At 38.0% G+C, this 26,643-nt stretch overlaps 1 protein-coding gene across 1 annotated transcript in view; it reads left to right on the top strand.

Annotated features, from left to right (window-relative positions):
- DTNBP1 (dystrobrevin binding protein 1) overlaps window positions 1-26,643 on the top strand; it is a 133,286-nt gene that overhangs the window by 3,256 nt on the left and 103,387 nt on the right. Inside the window, exons 2-4 of the mRNA XM_047101540.1 lie at window positions 7,204-7,257; window positions 8,756-8,806; window positions 20,197-20,257. Coding sequence (XP_046957496.1) covers window positions 7,204-7,257; window positions 8,756-8,806; window positions 20,197-20,257 — 166 coding nt within the window. The remainder of the gene's footprint in view (window positions 1-7,203; window positions 7,258-8,755; window positions 8,807-20,196; window positions 20,258-26,643) is intronic.

Genomic DNA, 26,643 nt, shown 5'->3' with positions numbered 1-26,643 from the left:
TGGAAGCACACACTTCAGATCCACTCTGGTCTTTGAGTTTTACCTTTTGAGCTGTTAGCACTAGAAGCCTCAGGACTGAAGTAATCGGGTGCACAGAACCCTCCAGGTACTGAAGATCAGATATACTGATGGTTTACAGCCACCTGTCACCGCCTGGCGTTTCCGGTTTGTGATGCTCTGGGTTCTTGTGAGTAGGGATAGAAACCTTGTACTGTTTCCCCCCTCAGAGGCCCCCACTGCCCCGCAGCCTTATTTCTCTGCTTCCCTCCTGTGGTATCAAAACCTGCTCAAAGGAGAGGATCTAATAATCTAACTCAGTGTCGTAAAATGGTGAGATTTTGCCTAAAATTTTGACTCTTCCAGGACTACTCACCTTTTAAATAAGCAGGATAAAAAAAATCTCAATATTCAACCTGATTTAATAACTGGTGAGTTCCTACTAAGTGTCGGACAGTAGGTGATGCGCTCAGAAAGTGTCCTTTTGTCATGGCAGCTTTTTTCATTTCATTAAAAAAAAAAAAAGATTTAAGAGGCTACACGCTCAACTTTCTTTACTAATTAGTGTCTGTATCGGGCTAGATCCTGGGGCCACAAAAGCGACTGAAACAGTCTCTGCGCTCTGGATGCTGTAGACTGGGGCGGTGTCGTGGGAGCAGAAGGAACGGGGGGCGCCTGGGTGGCGCAGTCGGTTAAGCGTCCGACTTCAGCCAGGTCACGATCTCGCGGTCCGGGAGTTCGAGCCCCGCGTCGGGCTCTGGGCTGATGGCTCAGAGCCTGGAGCCTGTTTCCGATTCTGTGTCTCCCTCTCTCTCTGCCCCTCCCCCGTTCATGCTCTGTCTCTCTCTGTCCCAAAAATAAATAAACGTTGAAAAAAAAAATTTTTAAAAAAAAAAGAAGGAACGGAGCGTTAAAGATGCACATCTGGGGCGCCTGGCTGGCGGTGGAGGGTGCAGCACTCGATCTCGGGGTTGCAGCTTCGAGTCCCGCATTGGGTGTAGAGCTCACTTAAAAATAAAATCTTAAAAAAAAAAAGAAAAGAAAAAGATACAAGTGATACATGCGTGAGCCCAGAGGAAAAGAGTCATTAATTCAGATGCATTTACAGAAGGCTTCAAAGAGAAAGTGGCTCCTCGACTGGGCCTTGAAGAATGAGGAAGGATTGTACTGGCTTACGGTGAGGGCATTTCCAAGACGGAAGCAGTTGTGGGAGAGGAAGCTGGGAGGGAAGGTTAGTGACTAACCGAGGCTCTTCAAGTGCTCTGCTCAATTCACTCATTTATCAAATCCGCACTGAGCACTTAACTCTGTGACCGGCGCCATTCTGGAAGCCAGGGAGGTAGCAACAGAACATGGCAGGCAGCAAATAACGTCCCTGGGCTCATTCTATTCTGCCTCTGACGGGAGGCAGAATACTTAGAAGGTCCTAAGAGGTCTTGAACAGTAAAGCAGGTGAAGGGGCTCGGGGATGAGTCGGTTGCTACGTTGTGCAGGGTGGCCCTCGCATATTTTTTACACCGACCGAGCCATTTGAAGGTTTTTGGGAGGAGGTAGTAGGAGTCTGCCCATATTTCTGGAAGAAATTTGGGTGCGATGGGAGGGGCTGGAGATGTGGAGCGGGGAGATTACTTGGGAGGCTGTAGCCGTGGGCCGGGGGAGAGATGATAAGTCCATGCTGGTAGGAATTTAACAAGCAAGGGGATGTGACAGGCCCCGGGTGGATGTGACAGGCCCCAGTGGACGTGACAGGCCCCGGGTGGATGTGACAGGCCCCAATGGACGTGACAGGCCCCGGGTGGATGTGACAGACCCCGTGACAGGCCTCGGGTGGACGGGTAAACTGGGACATAGAGGAAGTGAAAAGGGTGGAGGAATATGGAGGGTGGTAGCTTTGAAGGGTCTTAGGTGAATGATGTCATTTACAAACAAAAAGGATTTTAGAATAGTTCTGAGAGAGAAGCAGTTGACCATGAATTTGTTGTGAATTTGTTGAGAGGTAAGGTGCGGCCTGGCATCCAAGAAGCAATTGGAAGTTTAAGAAACCCTGAGGAGGCAGGTCGGAACTGACACGGTGGATTTGGGGTTAATTAGGGAAGAGATAGTCTAAATCCCTCTCCCTTTCCTGGGTTTGTGCAGCTTTTGTGTGACTCTCTCAGGCTTCAGAGCTTAGGGGTCACGTGTACTTTTAAGTGTGATCCATGCTGTGTTTCCGTGATCTTGTTTTTTCTTCCTTCCTTCCTTCCTTCCTTCCTTCCTTCCTTCCTTTCGAGAGAAAAAAGTATGATAAACGTTAACGGGAAAATAGAATAGACTGGATTTGGATTTGCAAGCAGAATTTAAAGTCAGAATGATGGAGACATGAACGTTAAAGGAATTGTACCTTAATGATAAAAATGTGCTCATTAATATGTTTTTGTGGTGTTTTACAACAATCACGACAGCTGATGAGGTGAGCCAAGTAGGAAATTGAAGTGCAAATAAATGGAATGCCGTTAAGGTCACCCCGGGAGGCTGAGTTAGCTGGAGAAAGCACATTTTCTGCTCATCCTTCATCGTAGTGCTCCCTATATCACTCTGTTTATCTCCTTTTTAAACCTGTCTTGGGGGCCGTTTTGCTAATCACCTCCATTTCTTAATAAGAGGCCCCCATTTTTAATATTTTTCTGCCAAACTTAAAAAAAATAAGCGTGCTGGTCGCAAATCAAGTGAAGTCTTTAGAACAATCTAAAAATAAATTAACAGGGGTCCCTGGGTGGCTCAGTCGGTTAAGCGGCCGACTTCGGCTCAGGTCATGATCTCGCGGTCCGTGAGTTCTAGCCCCGCGTCGGGCTCTGTGCTGACAGCTCAGAGCCTGGAGCCTGTTTCAGATTCTGTGTCTCCCTCTCTCTCTGACCCTCCCCCGTTCATGCTCTGTCTCTCTCTGTCTCAATAATAAATAAACGTTAAAAAATAAATAAATAAATAAATTAATTAACAAAGTGTTAGGGTAAATTTGAGGTTTGGTGCTTTGAACTCAGAAGTGTGTATAATTAGTTGCTTTTGGTAGGAAGACAACTGTCAGGTCTAAATTGATAATAGTCACATAGCAGCACTAATGTCTAACTGGGGATTGTGTGGGATTAGGAAGAAGATTGGGAATGGTGGGGAAGCCTTTTATAGGAATCTCTACTTTATTTCACCTTGACCCAATAACGTACTTAGTTTCTTACCTTTGTTGGTGGAGATCATTTTTATTATACTTTTCATTTGAGTTAGCCCTGTTTACAGAATGCTGCCAAAGTCGTATTTGGAATTTTATTTAATTCCTGTGGCAAATTATTGTGGTCAATATAATACTACCGTTTTATATATGAGGAAACCGGGGTATTACACCTGGCTCAGTATTTCCTTCTTAGTGTGTCATAACTTTGTGGGACATTAAATAGCTTTTATTAGTGGGTTGTTCCCAGCACAGAATCACCGTGGGAAGCTTTAAGGAGAATCATTGCACAATAAAAACAGTAAGCTACCTTTAGTTGAATTCTGGGCTTTGAGGATGTATTTCAGAAAGGAATGTTTTGCTTTTTTTGTCACTTGTTAAATATACCTGACCTTAAACATATGTGTATAGATATATATAGATATATTTATATCTATATATATCTATACACAAACACACACACACATATGTATACATATACACACACAAACTCACCTGACCTTATTTTTTCTCAACTTAAAGTAAGAATAAGAGTCATTGTAACCCTTTATGTGTTCCTCTCCTCAACTTTCTTCACTGTTTTCATCTCCTTAGAGCTACTTTGTTTTCTCCATCAGTGTCTGTTCTGAATTTTGGCACACATGATTTATGTGGAGACAGCATGATGAGAAAAGAGTATCTAAAAGACTGTTTATTACAAAAATGTTTTTATAAAATTTCAGACATAAAAAACTGGAATAACACAGTGAACCCCATAAATCCATTATTCAGATTCAACAGTTGTCAACTATTGCCACATTTGCTTTGCCTCTCCCACAGTTATAAAATAAATCTTAGATTTGTCTGCTACATCTCTCCTACATCAGTTTGCATCTCTAAAAAAAAGTACAGGGGTGCCTGGGTGACTCAGTCTGTTGGGTGTCTGACTTCGGCTCAGGTCATGATCTCGTGGTAAGTGATTTCGAGCCCTGCATTGGGCTCTGTACTGACAGCTTAGAGCCTGAGTCCTGCTTTGGATTCTGTGTCTCCCTCTCCCCCTTTAGATTCTGCCCCTCCCACGCTCATGCTCTTTCTCTCTCTTAAAAAATAAATAAACATTAAATTAAAAAAATACAGACATTACATGCATTCAGTGCCAACGTCATACTTAACTGAATTAACACTGATTCTTTGATATTATCAATTATCCAGTCCATAATCAAATTTCCTGGTTCTTAGAAATGTCTTTTTATAGTTGATTTGTTCAACTCCAGATCAAATAAGTTCCACACATTACGTTTGGTTAAGGTCCAATTTTATTGTTTTTTTTTTTTTTTTTTTTTTGTTTTGAAACTTTTTTTTTTTTTTTTTCAACGTTTTTTTTTTTTTTTTTTATTTTATTTTTGGGACAGAGAGAGACAGAGCATGAACGGGCGAGGGGCAGAGAGAGAGGGAGACACAGAATCGGAAACAGGCTCCAGGCTCTGAGCCATCAGCCCAGAGCCCGACGCGGGGCTCGAACTCACGGACCGCGAGATCGTGACCTGGCTGAAGTCGGACGCTTAACCGACTGCGCCACCCAGGCGCCCCTGTTAAGGTCCAATTTTAAAGCAGATGCTTGTTAAGGAGCCACACGGAGAAGCCCTTACTGACCCAGCGATTTTGTTTTCAGCTGCCTGTAACATTCATTCTTTCTCTCTTATTCTAAACTAATTTTTTGTTTTTGTTTTTTTGGGGGTGTGCGGAGGAGCACCCCAAATTTGATATAATTGAGAAAGTATAAGTTTATATCAGAAACAAATATTTGAGGAGTGCCTGGGTGGCTCAGTCGGTTAAGCGTCCCACTTCAGCTCAGGTCATGATCTTACAGCTCGTGGGTTTGAACCCGTGTTGGGCTCTGTGCTGACAGCTCAGGGCCTGGAGCCTGCTTTGGATTCTGTGTCTCCCTCTCTCTCTACCTCCCCCCGCTCATGGTCTTGTCTCTCACAAGTAAATAAACATTAAAAAAATTTTAAAAAATGTTTTGAAATATCAACCTCCACATTTGCTAGACCATATAATAAGAGTGGTCCAAAAAGGATCTTAACGGTTCCCTTGCAATATCCTTGTCCACCTAACTGTATGCAATTGTCCTGAATCCCCAAAAATAATACCAGAATCTTTGTGAGCATAATGTCCTGCTGTGTATCACCATCCTAGTATAATTCTACCTGGGATGTACAACTAAGCGCCTTTCTCAAATTTTGGAGTGGAGGGGATAGAGCGTAACTGTCAGAAAAGCTTTCCCTAGGTGTTGCTTAATCTTAGTCTAAACCGGATTTACCAGTTGCCAAAGTAAGCTTGGAAATTTATATTATTTCTGTAGGACAGTTTAGACTTTTTACATACAGCTCCCTAGACTCATCTGGGGAGATGTATACAAATGAGTTTTCAGTTAAAGAGATTGGAGAGTCTCTTTAACAATGTGGAAAGTTCATCTCCTCATTATCTTACTTTTGGAGAAACAACAGAGTAATGTAAACATTTCTTGTATGAAATTGGCATTCCAGTTTGTTTAAAAAAAATAAAGGCCCTTTCTGGTACTTAGCTGGGCATTATTGACAAAGCTCTAGTCCTGTGTCAGGACTCGGACGTGTGGTGGTGAACTACACAGGGTTGGGGCATTCGTAGGAGAGCCAGCTTGTACGTTAGGGCAGTTTCTGGCTGAGAGCAGTAAAGTCCGTAGAGGAAGGCGCACTTATTTCTAGTTTTACCAAAGACTTTTTAGGGGCTAGTGGTGGTACTGTGGTCTGTGTTTCACACTCTATTTAGAAATGAGTATTTGTTGAAGCATGCACATTAAGAAGAACATTTACAGCAATATCGCATTTTATATGAGAGTCGCTCATGATTTAGCAGTCCCTTTTTGGCAACCTCTCGTATAGTACACAGCCGACAGCCAAAAGAAGGTGAAAGCGGACCAGTGAGGCAAAAATAAATTGTACAAAGTCTGCGTATTATGTAGAGAGGCGAACCTATTTATTCTGTGCATTTTCTGGCCCATTATCTGTTTTCTAGCCCGGTAATTTAAAACAAATAGTGGGGAGCCTGAGTGGCTCAGTCAGTTAAGCGTCTTGATATCAGCATGATCTTGGTATCATGATCTCATGGGTTCGTGAGTTCCAGCCTTGCGTTGGGCTCCATGCTGACAGCACAGAGCCTGCTTGGGAGTCTCTCTCTCTGCCCCTCCCCCCCCCAATATAAGTAAGTAAATTTTTTTAAAAAGTAAAAAAGCGGATAGGGAGGAGGAGGCTGCAATAGTTAAGTAGCCAGCAGAAGCAGGAAGTTATCACAGATAACCAAATGACCAGTGTTGGAGATAGAGCACTTAAATTTAGAAAAAACAGACACAGGATCCCAAACAAACTCAGATCCCCGTAGATTGGTCTCACGTTGGCAAGCGAAGAGCTATTCCTCGCTCGGAAACGTCTGAGGAGATGGCTGTTTCGCCACAAAACGTAATCGATCGTATTCATAAAAATGACCTGGAGTTAGCAGAACATGTTAAATAGAGTGTATCGAGTCCTCTTTCATGAGAAAGGTTTGTAATATACTTTAGGAAGCTTTTTATCAATGTGTAAAATTTCACAAAATGTCGGTACTTAAAGAGCTTTGAGTGCCCGGTTATAGTATCTACTTAATAAAACGTGCTGCTTTGATAATCTTTGTTACCTACCAAATTCACCTGTGTGAACTGCTGCTTTTTCTAATGATGCCAGCTAAGTGACATTTCTCTAGTCTGATCACACTTCGGGATTGTTTCTAAAAAAGGGATTGGGGCAAGAACAAATATAAAGGTGCTTGCTATAGATACTCTGTTTTGGGTGTCTTACAGTAAACACTCAAGTACTTGTCTGTAGAGGTGCTTAATTCTTGTCAAGAAATTATTAGCTTATCTGACCTCAAATTATAACAACTGTGAAATTTATGGTTGAAAAGAAATCTCTTAACCTGTAAAGATGTGATATTTTCTACTTGTTGAATTACAGGCTGAAGACTTTAAGTGACAAGTCAAGAGAAGCTAAAGTAAAAAGCAAACCAAGGTAAGCCTGTGCTAAGATTTAATTTCCTGTGATGTAAATTTCATACGATGACGTTGGGGCTCTAGTTGTAATAGTATTGTTACTTTAATGAATTTTGCATTTGTTGAGCACATTTGACTGCAATCTGATTATTTATAATTTTGTTAACACTGGAAAGTTTTCTGATAAAATTGTAAAATGGTTAAGGAAGTGGTGAGATGTAGTTGTATTATTCTAGGACAACCAGTGGTTATTTTATTGTTTGATCACAATTAATCATTTCTGTATATTGAACACAAAGTAAAAGTCCTGCGTTATCGAGAAGCAGATTAATAATGAAACCATACTTGGCAAGGGAGCCTCGTTAGCTGTGTGACTTGACATGTATGAAAACCAGTGTTGTGCAACTTTTTCATTTTTTTTAAATAAGTGAAGCATGACCAAATTTCACTTTCAACCTAGTGATTATGAGCTTTTTATTTTTTTAAATTATTTTTTAATACTTATTTATTTTTGAGAGACAGAGTGTGAGCAGGGGAGGGGCAGAGAGAGAGGGAGACCCAGAATCTGAAGCAGGCTCCAGGCCCTGAGCTGTCAGCACAGAGCCCTACGTGGGGCTTGAACCTGTGAACTGGGAGATCGTGACCTGAGCCAAAGTCGGACACTTAACTGGCAGAGCCACCCAGGTGCCCCGAGATTATGAGCTTTTAAAAAACAAAATTTTTATCATGTAGCATTTTATTAAAGTGTTCATTGTAGGGGCGCCTGGGTGGCGCAGTCGGTTAAGCATCCGACTTCAGCCAGGTCACGATCTCGCGGTCCGTGAGTTCGAGCCCCGCGTCAGGCTCTGGGCTGATGGCTCAGAGCCTGGAGCCTGTTTCCGATTCTGTGTCTCCCTCTCTCTCTGCCCCTCCCCCGTTCATGCTCTGTCTCTCTCTGTCCCAAAAATAAATAAACGTTGGAAAAAAAAGAAAAGTGTTCATTGTATTATGTGCTAAGAAGGATCTGTAGGGCAAAGTGATGGATGACAGTACATTACAGTATTTTATTTTATTTTATTTTGTTGCATTGCATTGCATTGCATTGCATTTTATTGCATTTTGTTTTATTTTATTTATATTATTTTATTTTTTTCCTAAATGTTTATTTTTGAGAGAGAGCGTGAGCATGAGTGGGGGAGGGGCAGAGAGAGAGGGGGACAGAGGATCTGAAGCAGCCTCTGCTGTCAGCAGGGAGCCTGATGTGGGGCTCAAACTCACGAACCCTGAGATCGTGACCTGAGCTGAAGTCAGATGCTCAACAGACTGAGCCACCCAGGTGCCCCTACAGTATTTTAATTGTGAAATAAAACAGTACATTTCTCTAAAAGTTTAGGTAAACTGTCATTAGTAATTTAAAAATATTTCACATCATAATTATAATGTCAAAATTCTCATATAGGTTTTTGTTTTTGTTTTTATTTTTAGTCAGCCTAAATCAGAAAGAATTTTAATAAATAAGTGGGGTTTTTTTTTGGCAGGACTGTTCCATATTTGCCAAAGTACTCTGCTGGACTAGAATTACTTAGCAGGTAAGTGTTTTCATTTAAATAACAAGATTATGCTTCTGACTGTTGCCTAAAAATATTTTATAATTTTATAAATAGAAAATGTAAAACAACTAAATCTTACCCAAACATAGTGATTAGAAATTACTTACTTGTTCATTTCCCTGAAGGGTTTTTACTTTTCATTGATTAGTGCAAAGGCCATTCAGACTTTGAGCAGATTGATCACTATTATCTTTGCTCATCAATACTTTATTATGTGTATTATGTTTCTGGTTTTTCTTTTGTAAGAACATTGATTTTGAATCTGAGTCTTTGATACTTCTTTTACTTTGATTTTTAATTTTATACCATTTCTTCTCGACTCCTCTCCTGTTGGCATGCAGATTAATATTAAAAGGCATGATTTTCTTAGATATGGCAACAAAAGCATAAACAACAGAAGAAAAAATAGGTAAATTGGACTTAGACAAATTAAAAACCTCTGTACTTCAAAGAACCCATCAAGAAAGTGGAACAGTCCACAGAATGAGAGAAATGTTTGCAACTCACATATCGGAAGGATTTGAATCTAGAGTATACAAGGAACTGTGATAACTCAATGATAAAAAAACAACCCAACGAAGGAGAGGCAAAGGACTTGAGTAGATAGTTGTCCAGAGAAGATATAAATGGCCAATAGTCACATGAAAAGATGCTCAGCGTCATTTGTGATGCTCGTCAAGACCACAGTGAGATACCACCTCACACCCACTAGCATGGCCGTCATCAGAAAGGCGCTAGCAAGTGTCGATAAGGATGTGGAGAAATAGAACTCCTTGTACTGCCGGTAGTAATGGAAAAAATGGTGCAGCTCCTGTGGAAAATGGTTGGGTAGTTTCTTTAAAAAGTTAATCATAGAATTACCATGTGACCTGGCAATTTCACACCCAGAGAATTGAAAACTCACGTCTGCATAAAAGTGTGTACACAAATGTACCCAGCAGTGTTATTCATAAAGCAGAACTAAGCAGCCTAAAAGTGGAAACAACACGGATGTTCATCGACTGGTGAAGTGTATATTCAGCCACAGAAAGTAGTGGAGTGCTGATACAGGCCACAGCGTGGGTGAGACCCAAAAACATTATGTTAAGCAAGAGGAACCAACACAAAAGTCATGTATTACATGATTCCATTTGTATATAAAATGTCCAGAAGAGGCAGATCCATAGAGACAGATAGATTAGTGGTTGTCAAGGATTGGTGGTGGGGGAGAGGAGAATGAGTAGTGGCTACTAATGAGAGTGGGGTTTCTGTTTGGGGTGACGAAAATGATTTGGAATTGGATGGTAGTGACGGTTGCCCAACTCCGTGAATATGCTAAAAACTACTGATTGATATACTTTAACAGACTGAGCCACCAGGCGCCCATGAATTATATACTTTAAAAGGATGTATTTTATGGTATGTGAATTACTTCAATATAGGTGTTACAAAAATAAATATATAGTTTATGTTTTGTGCAGTTCTGAGCTTAATAACGTGTCCTCTGACAGATACGTGGTAACGACGTGTGCGGTGCGAGATCTCCTCCTCCTGATGTGCATTTATTATGACATAGTCCCCTTTGCCTACATTTTGCTTTCTCTTTTCTGGTTCTTTAGTGGGTTTCTTTTTATGGTTGCTAAATCTAGAGATTTTTTTCTTTTCTCAAAAGTGCTTAACTTGATATTAACTTCTTCTTTGGTTTTGTTGAGTGAAGAGCATAAGTGAACATGAAAGAAGGTGTAGTAAAAATTAATCAGTGGTGTATTGCTTACGTTTTATCCCTATTTTTTTTTTTTAAATTGAGTGATTTAGTTGAATGAACCTCATTGAAAGATTTATTTTAGAAGTGTAGACTTACGTGTGTGGTAGATTTTTGGAGTGGAGTGCATCTTGGGGCTTAATATGAAAATTTACAACCATAGGAAGATGCCTCTACTGTGTTCATTCAGTGCATTGAAACACAGTCTTTTCTCTTCGGAACTAATATGAAGTGGAGGAAAGACCATTTTAAATGGCAGATCTCTGTATTACAATTTTTTAACTGTTAAAAACTAATAAAATACACATAACAAAATTTACCATCTTAACCGTTTGTAAGTGTGCAACTCAGTAGTGTTAAGTACATTCACATTGTTATGCATCCAGTCTTCAAAACTTTCCATCTTGCAAAACTGAAACTCCTTGCCCATTAAACAGTTCCCCGTTGCCCCCTTCCCTGTCTCTGGTGACCGTCATTTGACTTTCTTTTTCTATGAATTTGACTACTCTAGGTACCTCATAGAAGTGAACCCATATAGTATTTGTCTTTTTGTGACTGGTTTATTACACTTAGCTTACTGTTTTCAAGATTTATCCATGCTCAAGCAGATGTCAGAATTTTCTTTTCAAGGCTGATTAATGTTTCATTACCCATTTTTGTTTTTCCATATTTTTTTTGTTTATCCATTCATCTGTTTTTTTTTTTTATTTTTTTATTTTTTTTTTCAACGTTTATTTATTTTTGGGACAGAGAGAGACAGAGCATGAACGGGGGAGGGGCAGAGAGAGAGGGAGACACAGAATCGGAAACAGGCTTCAGGCTCTGAGCCATCAGCCCAGAGCCCGACGCGGGGCTCGAACTCACGGACCGCGAGATCGTGACCTGGCTGAAGTCGGACGCTTAACCTACTGCGCCACCCAGGCGCCCCAATCCATTCATCTATTAACGAACACTTAGGCTGCTTCCACCTTTTAGCTATTCTGAGTAAGGCTGCTGTGAACAGGAGTGTGCAAATCTCTCTTCAAGACCCTTTCAGGTTTTTTTGGGTATATACTCAGTTGCCGGATCATGTGGTCATTCAATTTTTAAGTTTTTGAAGAACCTCTCTACCATTTAGATAGCAGCCACATGACTTTACATTCTCACCGGCTATACACAGCACTCCCATTTATCCATAGCTTCAGCAAAACTTGTTATTTTCTGTTTTGGTTTTTTGTTTTGTTTTGTTTTACAATAGTCATTCTAATTGGTGGGAAGTGGTGTGTCATTGTGGTTTTGATTTGTATTTCCCTAATGACTGATGATTGTGAGCATCTTTTCATGTGCTTATTGGGTTGTTATCTTTAGAAACATGTCTATTCAAGCCTTTTGCCCATTTTTGGATAGGGTGGTTTTTTTGTTGTTATTGAGTTTTAGGAGTTCTGTATGTGTCTGGTTATTAATCTCACATCAGATACGTGATTTGCAAATATTCTCTCCCATCCTGTGGGTTGCCTTTTTACTCTGTGTTCTTTGATGCACAAAATCTTTTAATTTTGATGAAGTCCAGTTTGTCTGTTTTTTGTGCCTGTGGTGTCATCTCCAAGATATCATTGCCAAATCCCATGTCATGAAGCTTTTCCTATGTTTTTTTTCTAAGACTTTTATAGTTTTAGTACTTATGTTTGGATTTTTGATCCATATCGTTTACTTTTGTACCTGATGTTAAGTAAGGGCCCAACTTCATTATTTAACATGTGGATATCCAGTTTTCCCAGTTCCATTTGTTGAAAAGACTATCCTTTCCCCATCGCGTGGTCTTGCAAAGCTTGTTGAAAATTATTTGACCATGTATGTGAGAGTTTCTTTCTGGGTTATTTCACTGGTCTAGATTTCTGTTTTTGTAACAGTGGCACACTGTTTTGATTGCTGTAGCTTTGCAGTTTTTTTTAAAGTTTATTTGAGAGAGAGAGAGCGAGAGAGATAGCATGAGTGAGGAAGGGACAGAGAGAGATAGAATCCCAAGCAGGCTCCATGCTGTCAATGCAGAGCCTAATGCAGGGCCTGATCCTATGAACCATGAGATCATGACCTGAGCTGAAATCAAGAGTCAAATGCTTAACTAACTGAACCACCCAGGTACCCCTATAGTAAGTTTTGAAATCAGGAAGTATGAGTCCTCCAACTTTGTTCTTCTTATCAAGGTTGTTTTGGCTATTCAGGGTCCCTTGACATTCCAAATGAATTTTATGATAGATTTTTTTCTGCTTCTACAAAAAATGTCATTGGGATTTTGATAGAGATGGCCTTAAATATTAATCGATTACTTTCTGTTATTATTGACAACATCTTAATGATATTAGTCTTCCAGTCCATGAACCTGGGATATCTTTCCAACAATTTATGACTTCTTTAATTTCTTTGAGAAGTGTTTTGTAGTTTTCATCGTACTAGTCTTTGATCATCTTTGTTAAATCCTAAATTTTTTAATGTTATCATAAATGGAATTTTTAAATTTCTTTTTTGAATTTTCATTTTCAGTATATAGAAACGCAACTGACTTTGTGCATTGATTTTATATTCTGATACTTTGCTGAATTTGTTTATTCTAACAGGGTTTGTTTTTGTGGAGTCCCTAGGCTTTTCTACATTTAAGATTATATCATCAGCAAACATAATTTTACTTCTTTCCTTCCAATTTGGTGTCTTTTATTTCTTTTTCTTGCCTAATTGCTCTGGCTAGATCTTCCAGTACTATGTTGAATAGAATTAGCAAAAGCTGTCATCTTTGTCTTTTTTGTGGTCTTAGAAGAGAAGCTTTCAATCTTTTGCCATCAACTATGATGATAGCTGTGGGTTTTTCATATATGGTTTTATTATGTTTACATAGTTTCCTTTTATTCCGTGTTTTTTGAGTTTTTATCATGAAAGTATATTGACTTTTGTCAAATGCTTTTTCAACATTAGTTGAAGTTATGTATTTATTCCCCTTGATTTTATTACTGTGGCATATTACATTGATTGGTTTCCATATGTGGAACCATTCTTGAATTCTAGGAAAAAAATCCCAATAGGTCATGGCATATAATCCTTTCAGTATGCTCCTGAATTCACTTTGCATCACTGTTTGTATAGGATATGTCGTTTTATTGTAGTGTCTTTGTCTGGCTTAGGTATCAGGATAATGCTGGCCTTACAATTAGGGAGTGTTCCCTCCTGTTCAGTTTTTTGGAAGAGTTTCAGATGGTTTGGTGTTTTTTAAATGTGGGGCAGAATTCATCAGTGAAATCATCAGGACCCAGGCTTTTCTTTTTTGGGGAGGTTTAAAACATTTTTTTCCCAGTTTTATTGAGATATAACTAGATATGTCGCTGTATAAGATTAAGGTGTACGGTATGGTGGTTTGACTTCCGTGTATTGTGAAATGATCACAACAACGAGTTAACATCCATTGTCTCAGAGAGATAAAACAAAAAAGCAAAAAAATAAAAATTTTTCCTGTGATGAGAACTCTTAACTTTCGTATGTGTTATATGTTAGTATTACTATACACATCATGTTGTACGGTACATTGTAGTAGGAGTTTATACTTTCTGACCACTTTTCTCCAATTCCTTCCTCTTCCACTCTGCCTCTGGTAGCCACAAATCTGATCTCTCTCGGTTCGGATTTTTTTTTTTTTATTCTGCATGTAAGTGAGATTGCACGATTATTTGTCTTTGATTTATTTCACTTTGGTTAGCATAACGGCCTCAGAGTCCATTCATGTTGTCACAAGTCACAAATGGCAGGTTTTCCTCATTTTTTTAATGGCTGAATAATATTCTGTTGTATATACTCTGTATATATACACACACACACACACACATATATATATATATACATATATATATATATGCATCACTCACCCATCAGTGGATGCCTAGGCTGTTTCCATGTTTTCACTATTGTAAATAATGCCACTATCAACAGGGGGGGTGTAGATATCTTTTTGAGTTAGTGTTGTTTCCTTTGGGTAAATACCCAGAACTGGTGGGATTACTGGATTGTGTGGTATTTCTGTTTTTCATTTTTTAAGGATCCTTTGTTATGTTTTCCATAGTGGCTATACCTGTTTACAGTCCCTCCAACGGTGCAACCGAGGGTTCCTCTTTCTCAACATCCTCACCAGAATTTGTTGTATCTTTTTGATGATTGCCATTCTAACAGGTGGAAGGTGGTAGTTCCTTGTGGTTTTGATTTGTGTAATAATTAGTGATGTTGAGCATCTTTTCATATACCTGTTAGCCATTCATATATCTCTGGAAAAATGTCTAGTAACATCTTTTGTACATTTAAAAAATTACATTATTTGGGGTTTTTTGGGTATTGAGGTTGTATGTGTTCCTTATAATTTTAGATACTAATCTTTTATCAGATACAAGGTTTGGAAATTTTTTTTTCCCTTTAGGCTGTCTTTTCACTTTGTTATTTCTTCTGCTCTGCAGAAGCTCTTTATTTTGATATATTCCCACTGCTTTTTGTTGCTTGTACTTTAGGTTTGATAGCCAAAAAACCATTGCCAAGACCCATGTCATGGAACTTTTTACCTGTGTTTTCTTCCAGGAGTTTCATGGTTTCATGTCTTACATTAAGTCTTTAATCCATTTTGAGTTAATTTTTGTGAGAGTATAAGTTAGGGGTATAGTTTCATTATTTTACATGTGAATATCCCATTTTCCTAGGACCGTTTATTGAAGAGACTGTCTTTTCCATTGAGTATTCTTAGCTCACTTGTCAAATATTAGTTGACCATGTATGCTTGGGGTTATTTCTGGACTTTCTATTCTGTTCCATTGATCTGTTTGTTTTTAGGCCAGTTCCAGACTGTTTTGATTACTGTTTTGATTACTGTATCTTGAAATCAGGAAATGTGATGCCTCTTTATTCTTGTTTCTTAGGTTGCTTTGGTTATTTGGTGTCTTTGTGGTTCCATATAAATTTTAGGATTGCTTTTTCTACTTAAAAAAAAATGTCATTGGAATCTTGATAGGGATTGCATTAATCTATGGATAGCTTTTGGTAGTATTGACATTTTAACAGTATTTTCCCAGTCTATGAACATGGGATACCTTTCCATTTATTTTCATCTTTGATTTCTTACATCATTACCTTATCCCTTTCAGAGTAGAGATCTTTCCCCTTCATGGTTAAGTTTATTCCCAACTATTTTATTGTTTCTGTTGCTATTGTAAATGAGATCATTTTATTTTTCAGATGATTTGTTGTTAGTGGATAGAAACGCTACTGATTTTTGTATGTTAATTTTGCATCCTGCAGTTTTATTGAGTTTGTTGGTTAGATCTAACAGGTTTTTTTTTTTTGATGGAGTCTTTAGGATTTTCTATATATAAAATTATGTCATTTACAAATAGAGACAACTCTACTTATTCCTTTCCAATTCTGATGCCTTGTGTTTCATTCCTGATTGTTCTGGCAAGGACTTCTAGTACTGTGTTGAATAGGAATGGTGAGAGTGGGAGCCCTCGTTCCTGATCTTAGAGGAAAACTTACAGCCTATCATCACTGAGTATGATGTTAGCTGTGAGCTTATATATGGCTTTTATTATGTTGAGTTACATTCCTTTTATACATAATTTGTTAATAGCTTTTATCATGAACAGATGCTGAATTTTATCAAATGCTTTTTCTGCATCTATCGAGATGATCATGTGATATTTTTTCAGTTCTATTAATGTGCTATATCACATTGATTAGTAGAGGTTGAACCATCTTTTTATCCCAGGTGTAAATCCTACTTGATCATGGTGAATGATTATTTTAATGTACTGCTGAATTCGACTTGCTGGTATTTTACTGAGTTTTTACATCCATCTATTCATCAGGGATATTGGTCTGTAGTTTTCTTTTCTGATAGTGTCCTTTTCTGGCTTTGGTTTCAGGGTACTGCTAGCCTCCTGAAATGAGTTTGGGAGCATTCCTTTTCAGTTTTTTTTTGGAAGAGTTTGAAAAGGATTGGCATTGATTCTTCTTTTCAAGAAGAAACATTTCATGTTTAGTAAAATTCACCAGTGTAGCCATCTCATGCTGGGCTTTTCCTTCATTGGGAGATTTTTGATTACTGATTCAATCTTCTTACTAGTAATTGCTATTCAAACTTCTCTGTTTCTTTCTGATTCCATTATGGTAGTTTGTATGTTTCTTTTTTTAAAGTTTTTTTTTTTTTTGATGTTTAGTTTTGAGAGAGACAGAGACAGAGCGTGAGTGGGGGAGGGGAAGAGAGAGAGGGAGACACAGAATCTGAAACAGGCTCCAGGCTCTGAGCTGTCAGCACAGAGCCCGATGCGGGGCTTGAACTCACGGACTGTGAGATCATGACTTGAGCTGAAGTCGGACGCCCAACCGACTGAGCCACCCAAGTGCCCCAGTTTGTATGTTTCTAAGACTTTTTCCATTTCTTCTCGGCTGTCCAGTTTGTTGGTGTATAGTTGTTCATAGTACCCTCTTATGATCCTTTGTATTTCTGTGGTGTCAAATGTAATGTCTCCTCTTTCATTTATAGTTTTGTGGGTTTGGGTCCTCTGTCATTTTTCCATGGTTAGTTAGTCTAGGCTAAAGTTTTGTCAATTTTGTCTTTCCAAAGAATCAACTCTTAGGTTGGTTAATCTTTTTTATTGTTTTTCTGTTCTCTATTTCATTTATTTTTTCTTTAATCTTTATAATTTCCTTCCTTCTGCTAACTTTGGGCCCTTTTCGTTTTTCTGGTTTCTTAAAGTGTAGAAACTTAGGTTGTTTATTTGAGATCTTTCTTTTTAATGTAGGCATTTGTTATGAACTTTCCTCTTAGAACTGTATTCCATAAGTTTTCGTATGTTGTACTTCCATTTTAATTTGTTTCAAGATACATTTTTATTTCCTGTTTAATGTCTTCTTTGATTCATTGATTGTTCAGGAGTGAGATTTTCAGTGACTGATGCAATCTTCCTTACTAATTATGGGTCTTTTCAGATTTTCTGTTTCTTTGGGATTCAGTCTTGGTAGGTTTTATGTTTCTAGGAATTTGTCCATTACATCTGGGTTATCCAATTTGTTGGCATACAGTTACTCATAGTACTCCCCTATAATCCTTTTTTATTTCTGTAAAATTGATAATTTCCCACTTTTCTTTCTAATTTTGAGTCTTCTTTTTTTTCCTCCTTAGTCCACTTAAAGATTTAATTTTGTGAATCTTTCTAAAGAACCAATTTTTTATTTCACTGATTTTTCTCAATATTTTTATTCACTATTTTATTTATCTGCCCTAATGTTTACTTTTTCTTCCTTCTGGTAGCTTGGGTTCAGTTTATTCTTTTTCTACTTCCTTAAGTTGTGAAGTCAGGCTGTTGATTTGAGATCTTCCTTCCTTTTTAATGTAAGCATTTATAGCTATAAATTTCATTCTTAGCCCTGTTTTTCTTGAGTCCTTAAGTTTTGGTATGTTGTAGTTTTATTTTCATTCATCTCTTAATACAGTCTGATTTATGATTTTTTTTCTTTGACCCATTGGTTATTTAAAAGTTTTAATTTCCACAAATTTGTGAATTTTTCAGTTTTCCTTTCGTTCCTTTTTGATTTCAAACTTCATCCCATTGTGGTTAGAAAAGATACATTGTGTGATATCTATGTCTCTTTTTGTTTTAAAAAAGTGTATATATATATACATACACATATATATGTGTATATGTATACGTATGTGTATGTGTATGTATATATATATGTATGTATATATGGGCTGTTTTTAGAGCAATTTTAGGTTCACAGCAAAATTGAGCAATAGGTTCAGAGATTTCTCATTTACTCCCCTTTAAAAAATCTATTGAGAGTTAATCTGTGGCTTAGCAAATGATCCATCCTGGAAAATTTTCCATGTACACTTGAGAAGAATGTATATTCTGCTGCTGTTGGGTAGAATGTTCTGTATATATTTATATATCTAGTTGGTTTATTGTGGTGTTCAGGTCCTCTCTTAAGTATCTTTTGTCTGGTCATTTTAACCATTATTGAGAGTGAGGTATTGAAGTCTCTGTTATTGGAGAATGGTTTATTTCCCCCTTCAATGGTATCAATTATTGCTTTGCATATTTGAAGATTATTGTTAATGATCTTACCAGTTGTACTCTTACTGAGTACATTTATTAAAGAGTATCATTATTAAAACCAGGAAATCGACACTACCTTATAACCAACAGACCTCATTCAGATTTCATCAGCTATCCCACAAATGTCCTTACTTGGGGACCAGGATCCAATCCAAGATCATAAATTGTACTCAGTCACTCTATCTCCTTCATCTCCATTAATCTGGCACAGTCCCCGAGTCTTTGTTTTTCATAACCTCGACACTTGAAGAGTACTTTTTTTGTTATTTTGCAGAATGCCCCTCAGTTTGGGTTTATGTGCTATTTTCTCATGGTTAAATTCAAGTCAGTGGTGTTTTGGCAAGAATACCAGGAGGGCAGTGTTGTGTCCTTTTCAGGGCATCATATTAGTAGGCACATGATGTTTACGTGTTTCATTAGTCTTGATCACTTGGTTAGGGAAGTGTCTTCATGGTTTCTACACTGTTACACTGTTTCCCCCCTTTTAATTTATGTGTGTCCTTTGGGGAGATACCTTGAAACTATGTAAATATTTTGTTTCTCTTCCTAATCTCACCCACGAATTTTAGCATCCATTTCTTTCCTGAAACAGTTATTGTTGTGCTTAGGAAGTGGTGATTTTTTTATTTTTATCATTTTTTTCTACAGTTATTAATAGGAATTCTACAGAAGTACTTTTCCCTTCTTCCCCATTCATTTATTCAGTTATTTATTTAAAACACTGGGGGTAAAAAAAAAAAATAAATAATAAAAATAAAAAAATAAAACACTGTGGGGGTGCCTGGGTGGCTCAGTCGGTTGAGCGTCCGACTTCGGCTCAGGTCATGATCTCACGGTCCGTGAGTTTGAGCCCCGCGTCGGGCTCTGTGCTGACAGCTCAGAGCCTGGAGCCTGTTTCAGATTCTGTGTCTCCCTCTCTCTCTGACCCTCCCCCGTTCATGCTCTGTCTCTCCCTGTCTCAAAAATAAATAAACGTTAAAAAAAAAAAAATAAAAAAAAATAAAACACTGTGAACTCTTGGAAGTTTGTTTTATTCCTCGAGTTATAACTCATTACTACCATTATTAATTTGCTGCTCAGATTGTCCCAGGTTTGGCCATTGGAAGCCGCTTCAGGTTTCTTCTGTGTCCTTGTGAAATCCTATTATTTTTTGAGTTGCTTTTTTCTTTTTCTTTTTTCTTTTTTTTTTCTTGGCACCATAGGAATTCCAGGTTCAACTTTATTTATTTATTTTAATGTTTATTTATTTTTGAGACAGAGACAGAGCATGAACAGGGGAGGGGCAGAGAAAGAGGGAGACTGAAGACAGAATCTGAAGCAGGCTCTAGGCTCTGAGCTGTTAGCACAGAGCCTGATGCAGGGCTTGAACTCATGGACCGTGAGATCATGACCTGAGCCAAAGTCGGATGCTTAACCGACTGAGCCACCCAGGCACCCCCAGGTTCAACTTTAGATAGTGTTTTTTTTAAATGTGTGGTTTGCATTGATAATTATTTTTGGCTTTTTTTTAGGTATGAAGATACATGGGCTGCACTTCACAGAAGAGCCAAGGAATGCGCAAGTGCTGGAGAGGTAAAGAATGGGCTAACCTTGGGGGGAAAATCTCTTTTTGCAGCGTTAAATTTTAAGAAATTAAATTTGGAATTGCATTAAAGTTTCTTGCAGGATATCTGAAATTGAATTTAGTAGTTATGAAACCCCTAAATTAAATTTTTGCAATTCTTCTCAACTAAATCTAAGCTGAGTTAGGCGTAGAGAGTTTATGACTTTTATCCTCAAGTCTCAAGGAGATATTTGGTTCATCTCAGTATAATGTTTTGAAGTTGAGTCTGATGCCTAAAACCATTAATTTGCTTACCAAATAAATGTAAAAGTTTCAGGGGTCATCCTCAATTCACTTAGGGGAACAAACTATTTTGAGGCATTATGTGTAGAGTATATAATGTATAAAAGTGATTGTACTTTTTATAAAGTGTACTTTTATTGTGTATAAAAGTGATTGTGATGAAAAGTATTTGGTACACATACTTATAGCTTTATTAGCCAAGATTAAATACTCTGTCCTATGGTTGTCAGTCAGACTTACTTCTTTATAAAAACACTTCTGTGATTCTGAATTTTAATTAACATAGACTGACTTTCTTAACCACTTACCTAGATGTGGGAAGCTGTAATAGTTACATAGAGAAGAGTAATATATGTGATGAAAGTTAGACATTAGTGTTTCTCTTAGAAATTACTGACAAGGGGGAATATAGGTTTCTGGTAGTAAGGCAGACCAGGTACTTTGAAAAGCCCTGTAGCTGTAAAACACTTAAATGCTGGATAGGTATTTTAAAAATTATTTAATGCATTAGGCTCACAAAAAAGGGAGATCCTAAAGGGGGGAAAAAAAAAGAAAACAGAAGAAAAAAGGGAACCGAAATCAGAGTGGTTAAAAAACAAACAAACATGGAAGCTGGGGTCAAATACTAAAATAAAAGCTTCAAGATTTATGGAGAAAGGAGACTCTGTGGGGAACTGGGTCTGAGATGCATACAGCTCCTGAATCTTTGAAGCAGCTGTATCCCTCAGTGAAAGGTTAAGGTAGGGGAAAAAAAGCTACCTGTCTACAAAAGGAGGCAACAGGGAAATCTGTCTTTGTAACAGCTTGGAAAAAATACAGTCCTGTTTCTAGATTTGTTACCATCATCTTGGCCTCATATCAGTGCGGAGCCCCACTCCATACTTCCTGCATGATTGAGGAAACACTGAATTAAGAATAAAGGGAACACAGGTGACTGTGTTCTTTGACACCCAGCAGAAACAAACACAAAGTCTGTGTGGATGAAACTGTGTAAACCTAGGCCCCTCAATATTTCTACAGACCAACTTTCTTTTTTTTCCTACAGATTTATTTTCTGCCACCTCTCCAAAAAAAAAAAAAAATTTAGCAAACACACAGATATATTATGAAAAGTTTGAGAGGCACCAGAACCAAAGAATAAGACTTAGACCTACAAAAGACATTAGATATTGCACTGTTGGATATAGACTGTTAAATAGGTATATGCAGAGTCTTTTAAAGAGATAAAAGGTGGATTAAAAAATGAGTAAGGAATAAGGCTTTGTCAAACAGGACTTTAAAAAGTCAGTGACATTAAAAATCCAAAGTGTGTGCTTAAACAGCAATTGTATACAGCTGAAGAAAGAATATAGCAATGAAGAAAGAAAGTCACCTACTTAGAAGGGATCTTGGAGGTAAGGAAGGGATCTTGGAGATAAGGAAGAGATATCTGAGGTAAGAAAGGGATCTCAGAGATAAGGGATCTCTGAGATGAGGAATCTTGGAGATAAATATGAAAGAGGGGTTAGTAGAGAATAGTTACAGAAGATCTTTACGTTGAACCCAGTGAGATTACCAGTATTGGACTAATTTTGCTCTGTAAAGTTAGTGTTTCATATGGATCAGCTTATCTAATAAACATTCTAGAAATAATGAGGGGAAGGCAATATAGGAAAAACTAAATATATAAAAGACCAATAGAACTACAAGGGAAAAAACAGATAAATCCGTGATCAAAATGGGAGAATTTTAATTCATTCCTCTTAGTTGATAGAAAAAAAAAAAAAAAACAAGATAAAAGAAGTATGGATATAGGAGATTTAAATAATGTGATTAACAAATTTGACTTGACGGACAAATGTAGAACACTGTCCTAGCAAATGTGAAGTACAGGTTCTTTACAGCATGTTTAGAACACTTGAAAATTGACCATTTACTGAGCTGTAAAGCAATTCTCAACAAGTTTCGTATAAGTGAAGTCATACAGACTATTCTCTGATCCCACTGCAAATGAAGCTGAAAATCAATACAGGAAGACAATTTTGAAAATTCCATAGGTTTGGAAATAAAAAATATTATGACTAATTTATGGTGCAAAGAAGGAAAATTATTGAAAACTTTATTTTGAAAAGCGTTTTTAAAAAATATTTATTTTTGAGAGAGTGGGAGAGATATAGAGCAGGGGAGGGCAGAGAAAGAGGGAGACACAGAATCTGAAGCAGGCTCCAGGCTCTGAGCTGTCAGCACAGAGCCCGACGCGGGGCTTGAACTCACAAGCCATGAGATCATGACCTGAGCCGAAGCCGGACACTTAACTGACTGAGCCACCCAGGAACCCTGGTATTGAAAACTTTAAAATTTACATGTAAGCTGTTGAATTTGCTCAAGTCTACTTAGATGGAAGTTTTATAGAGAAAAAAGAAAGACTGACAGTGACCTAAACTGACTTAAGAATTTAGAAAGCAAACAGAATAAGCCTTGAAGAAAGAATGGAAAAGATGATAGAGATAAGAGAAGTAAATTAAATAGAATATAAAAATACAGAAGAAACTAAAAGTGAAAAGTTCCTTTTTTTTTTTTAAGTTTTACTTATTTTTAAGTAATTCCTACACCCAGCGTGGGGCTTGAACGTACAACCTTGAGATCAAGAGTTGTGTGCTCTACCGACTGAGCCAGCCAGGTGCCTCCAAAGTGAAACGTTCTTAGAAAAGACTAGTATAGTAGATAAATCTCTAATGGTATTCATCAAGAGACAAATAATGTTAAGAATTGAAGAGAATGTTACCAGTTATCACAGAGAGCAAAAAGATTGAGTTTATGAACAACTCTGACAAATTTGAAAACTTAGATGAAATAGCAAAAATCCTAGAAATTTTTACCAAAATCAATTCTAGAAGCAATTCAAATAGGGAATAGGAAATTTCATTAGTGGTTAAAAATTGTTTCTGCTCAGAAAGTGCTGCAGAGTTAGATAGAAGAGTTCTATCAGACTTGGGGAATCTACCGTTTCAGTGTTAGACCAAGTCTTGTAGCAAATGAAAAAGAGGAAACTGTGCCCAACCCACTGAATGAGACTAACATAACTTTAATACTGAAACCAAACAAGGGAAGTATGAGAAAGTGACACTGAGGTCCAGTCTCACTCATGGATATAGATATAAAAATTATGAACAAAGTCCTCATCTCTCGCTTAACTTCAGTTTCTGAAAGTCAGATGTTCCATGCAAAAGCTCTGACAAGTCGTCTTATTTCCCGTATTCTAAATGGGAAAAGTTACGACGTGTCACCCACAGCCCTCAACCAGCTTGCTTAACTATATTTAAAACCAGCAAAATGTCTATACCTGGAGCAGTCTTTTAGGATGTAGAGTGCTTAAAGCATAGTTTTCCGATTGATTACCAGACTTTTAACATGACGGTTAATAAAGCGTTGCTTATGTGCAGTCGTGCGGCCTCTCAGCGCCAGCAATATGCACCTCCTTTGTGGATGTGCTCCTCATGCTGTATCGTGGTTGTGATATTCTAACAGCTGTGTTTGAAATACAGTTTGGGCATCTTCTCGCACACTGTTTTAAAGTGGGGGTCAAGCTGGTATATAAAGTTTTCCTACATAAATATTAGCCGGAACTTGGTATTGTCATGTGGATGTCCTGTGAGTGCTGGATGATCAACAAAAGGCGTTCTTTGGCGGACATCCTACACCATATGCTTGTGTTGGCAGACAGACCCAGCAATGCGTAAAAACCAAAATCCTGTCCGCCAGGTCTATTCCAGGATTAAAAGGTAGACATTAGAGATTTGATAAATGCAACTGACCGTGTGAATATATTAAAGAAGAAAAATACGTGGCCATCAGATGCAGAAAATATAACGGACCAGTTGTATAATATCATACAATTAAACACAGGGATTCAGTACAATTCAGCATCTAATTAAAGTAAAATGATTTAGCAAGTTTTTGTAGAAAGTAACTTCTTTGTCCTGATAAATTTCCCCAAGCCTGAAGTATTTATTTGGCTCGCAGCATATCAATCCCATATTCAGCCATCTTGCTAAATCTGCTTTTCCAATAATTTGTATGTGGGCCCGGGAGTTGTTTTGTGTAGATGGTAAGTTTTGTTGCTTCCCTCCTAATGTGTACAACTTCCATTTCTTCATATCTTTTATGCTGGCTAGAACCTCCAGAGTAAAAGTAGTTGAAGACCTTTATTCACATTTTGACTCCATCAGAGTTAAATGTGAAAGAGAAATTACATCTTTTGGAAAATAGTGGACAACCTTTAAGACCTCAGGGTAGAGAAAGATTTCTTTTTAATGTTCATTTATTTACGTTGAGAGAGAGCACCAGTGGGGGAGGGGCAGAGAGAGAGAGGGAGAGAGAGAGAATCCCAAGCAGGTTCCATGCTGTCAGTGCAGAGCCTAACGTGGGGCCTGGTCCCATGAATCGAGATCATGACCCAAGCTGAAATCAAGAGTTGGACGCTTAACTGACTGAACCACCCATGCGCCCCAAGAAAGATTTCTTAAAGAAGGCATAAAAAGTACCAACCAAAAATACTAATAATTTTTATCAAAAGTTCTACTCATTAAACAACACCATGAAAAAGTGAAGCAATTCATAATACAGAGGACAAGTGTTTATAAAATAGGAACAACAAACCAATAAAAAGAGGGCGATAACCCAATAGAAAAGTGAGCAAAAGCTATGGCCAGGCATTTTACAGAAGAAAATAAAAGAGTGGCCAGTAAACATGAAAATGTGTTTTGGAGTTGATTAGTAATCAGAGAAATACAAATTGAAACTACAAATCTGTACTCATTAGATTAACAAAAATTTAAGCCTCGAGTGTCTGTGTGGATGGTCATTATTTGCAGAGGACAGTGTGGTTTCTTGCCTTGCAAGAAACATGATGAGGAATGACTAGAACTAGAGGGTGTAGATCCATTGCCACGATTGCATTAGAAAGCATGAGTTGGCACTAAGTAAGAGGTGAAGTTGCATATACGTCTCCAAGAGCAGTTCTGTTCCTGGGGATATTTCCAGAGCATTGCAGCTCAAGCTTTCCCCTGAGAACATTGGTATGGCACATATTTCCTCTGATAATGTCAGCTTTGCATTTATTACCTAGGAAATAGAGGAGGCTCCTTGAAGTCAGAGGTGGCTAGGCCCGGGCAGGTGGCTACTCATCCCAGGTCGCGTTGAGCCTGTCTGGGAGGTGAGGGCACTATCTTGGATGCAGCTGTAACTCATTTGTGAGACATACACATGTGCACCGGGAGACTTGTATCAGGATGTTTGAGCAGCTTTTCCAGAACTTTCGGCAGTTACACAGTCCCATCTACAGAATAAATTCTAGTGTTATTCGTAAAATCAAATACCACACAGCAGGGACGATTAGTGTACTACTGCATCTGTGTGAATCAGCATGGGGAGGCCCACAGTGTTCAACAAGTACTGTATTCTGTAGAGGAGCTTTAACAAATAATTCTTTTGATTGTACAAAGTGTTTTATAATGAAATATATAGGAGAATGAATTTCCTGTAAGATACGTTGTTGAATTCATGCTATTTGAGGTTCTTAAATTTATTTTATAAATTTATAAATTTATTTTGTAAATTTAATTTATGTGGGTTATTGTAAGACCCACATCTGATCAAAAGTACCTCTGTTTTCCAGAAATACAGTACTCAGCTTTAAAGATGAAAGTTTACTGGGGCGCCCGGGCGGCTCAGTCAGTTAAGCATCCAACTTCAGCTCAGGTTATGATCTCACGGTTCATGGGTTCGAGCCCCATGTTGGGTTTTGTGCTGACAGCTCAGAGCCTGGAGCCTGCTTTGGATTCTCTGTCTCCCTCTTTCTACCCCTCCCTCCCTCCTTCCCTCCCTCCCTCTCTCTCACTCAAAAATAAAGAAACATTAAAAACATTTTAAAAAAATGAAAATTTATCTTAAATTTCTCTGATGTATTGTTGAGACATATGTAAATATTTAAAACGTCTGTCTATAATATGCATGGTGTTAACCTAGGATGAGTTTATTTTGTCAGACTGTCGCTCATGTATCTTTGGTGGCCTTGAACCAAACAGTTTCAACCTGCTGGGGCAAATACACTTAGGAACCATTCAGTCTTTTC

Source organism: Lynx rufus, unplaced genomic scaffold (genome assembly GCF_022079265.1).
Source record: "Lynx rufus isolate CCGP_SWC_20201006 ecotype Redwood Valley unplaced genomic scaffold, mLynRuf1.p SCAF_6, whole genome shotgun sequence".
Taxonomy (NCBI): Eukaryota; Metazoa; Chordata; class Mammalia; order Carnivora; family Felidae; genus Lynx; species Lynx rufus.
This window is presented reverse-complemented; position numbering and strand designations above follow the sequence as displayed.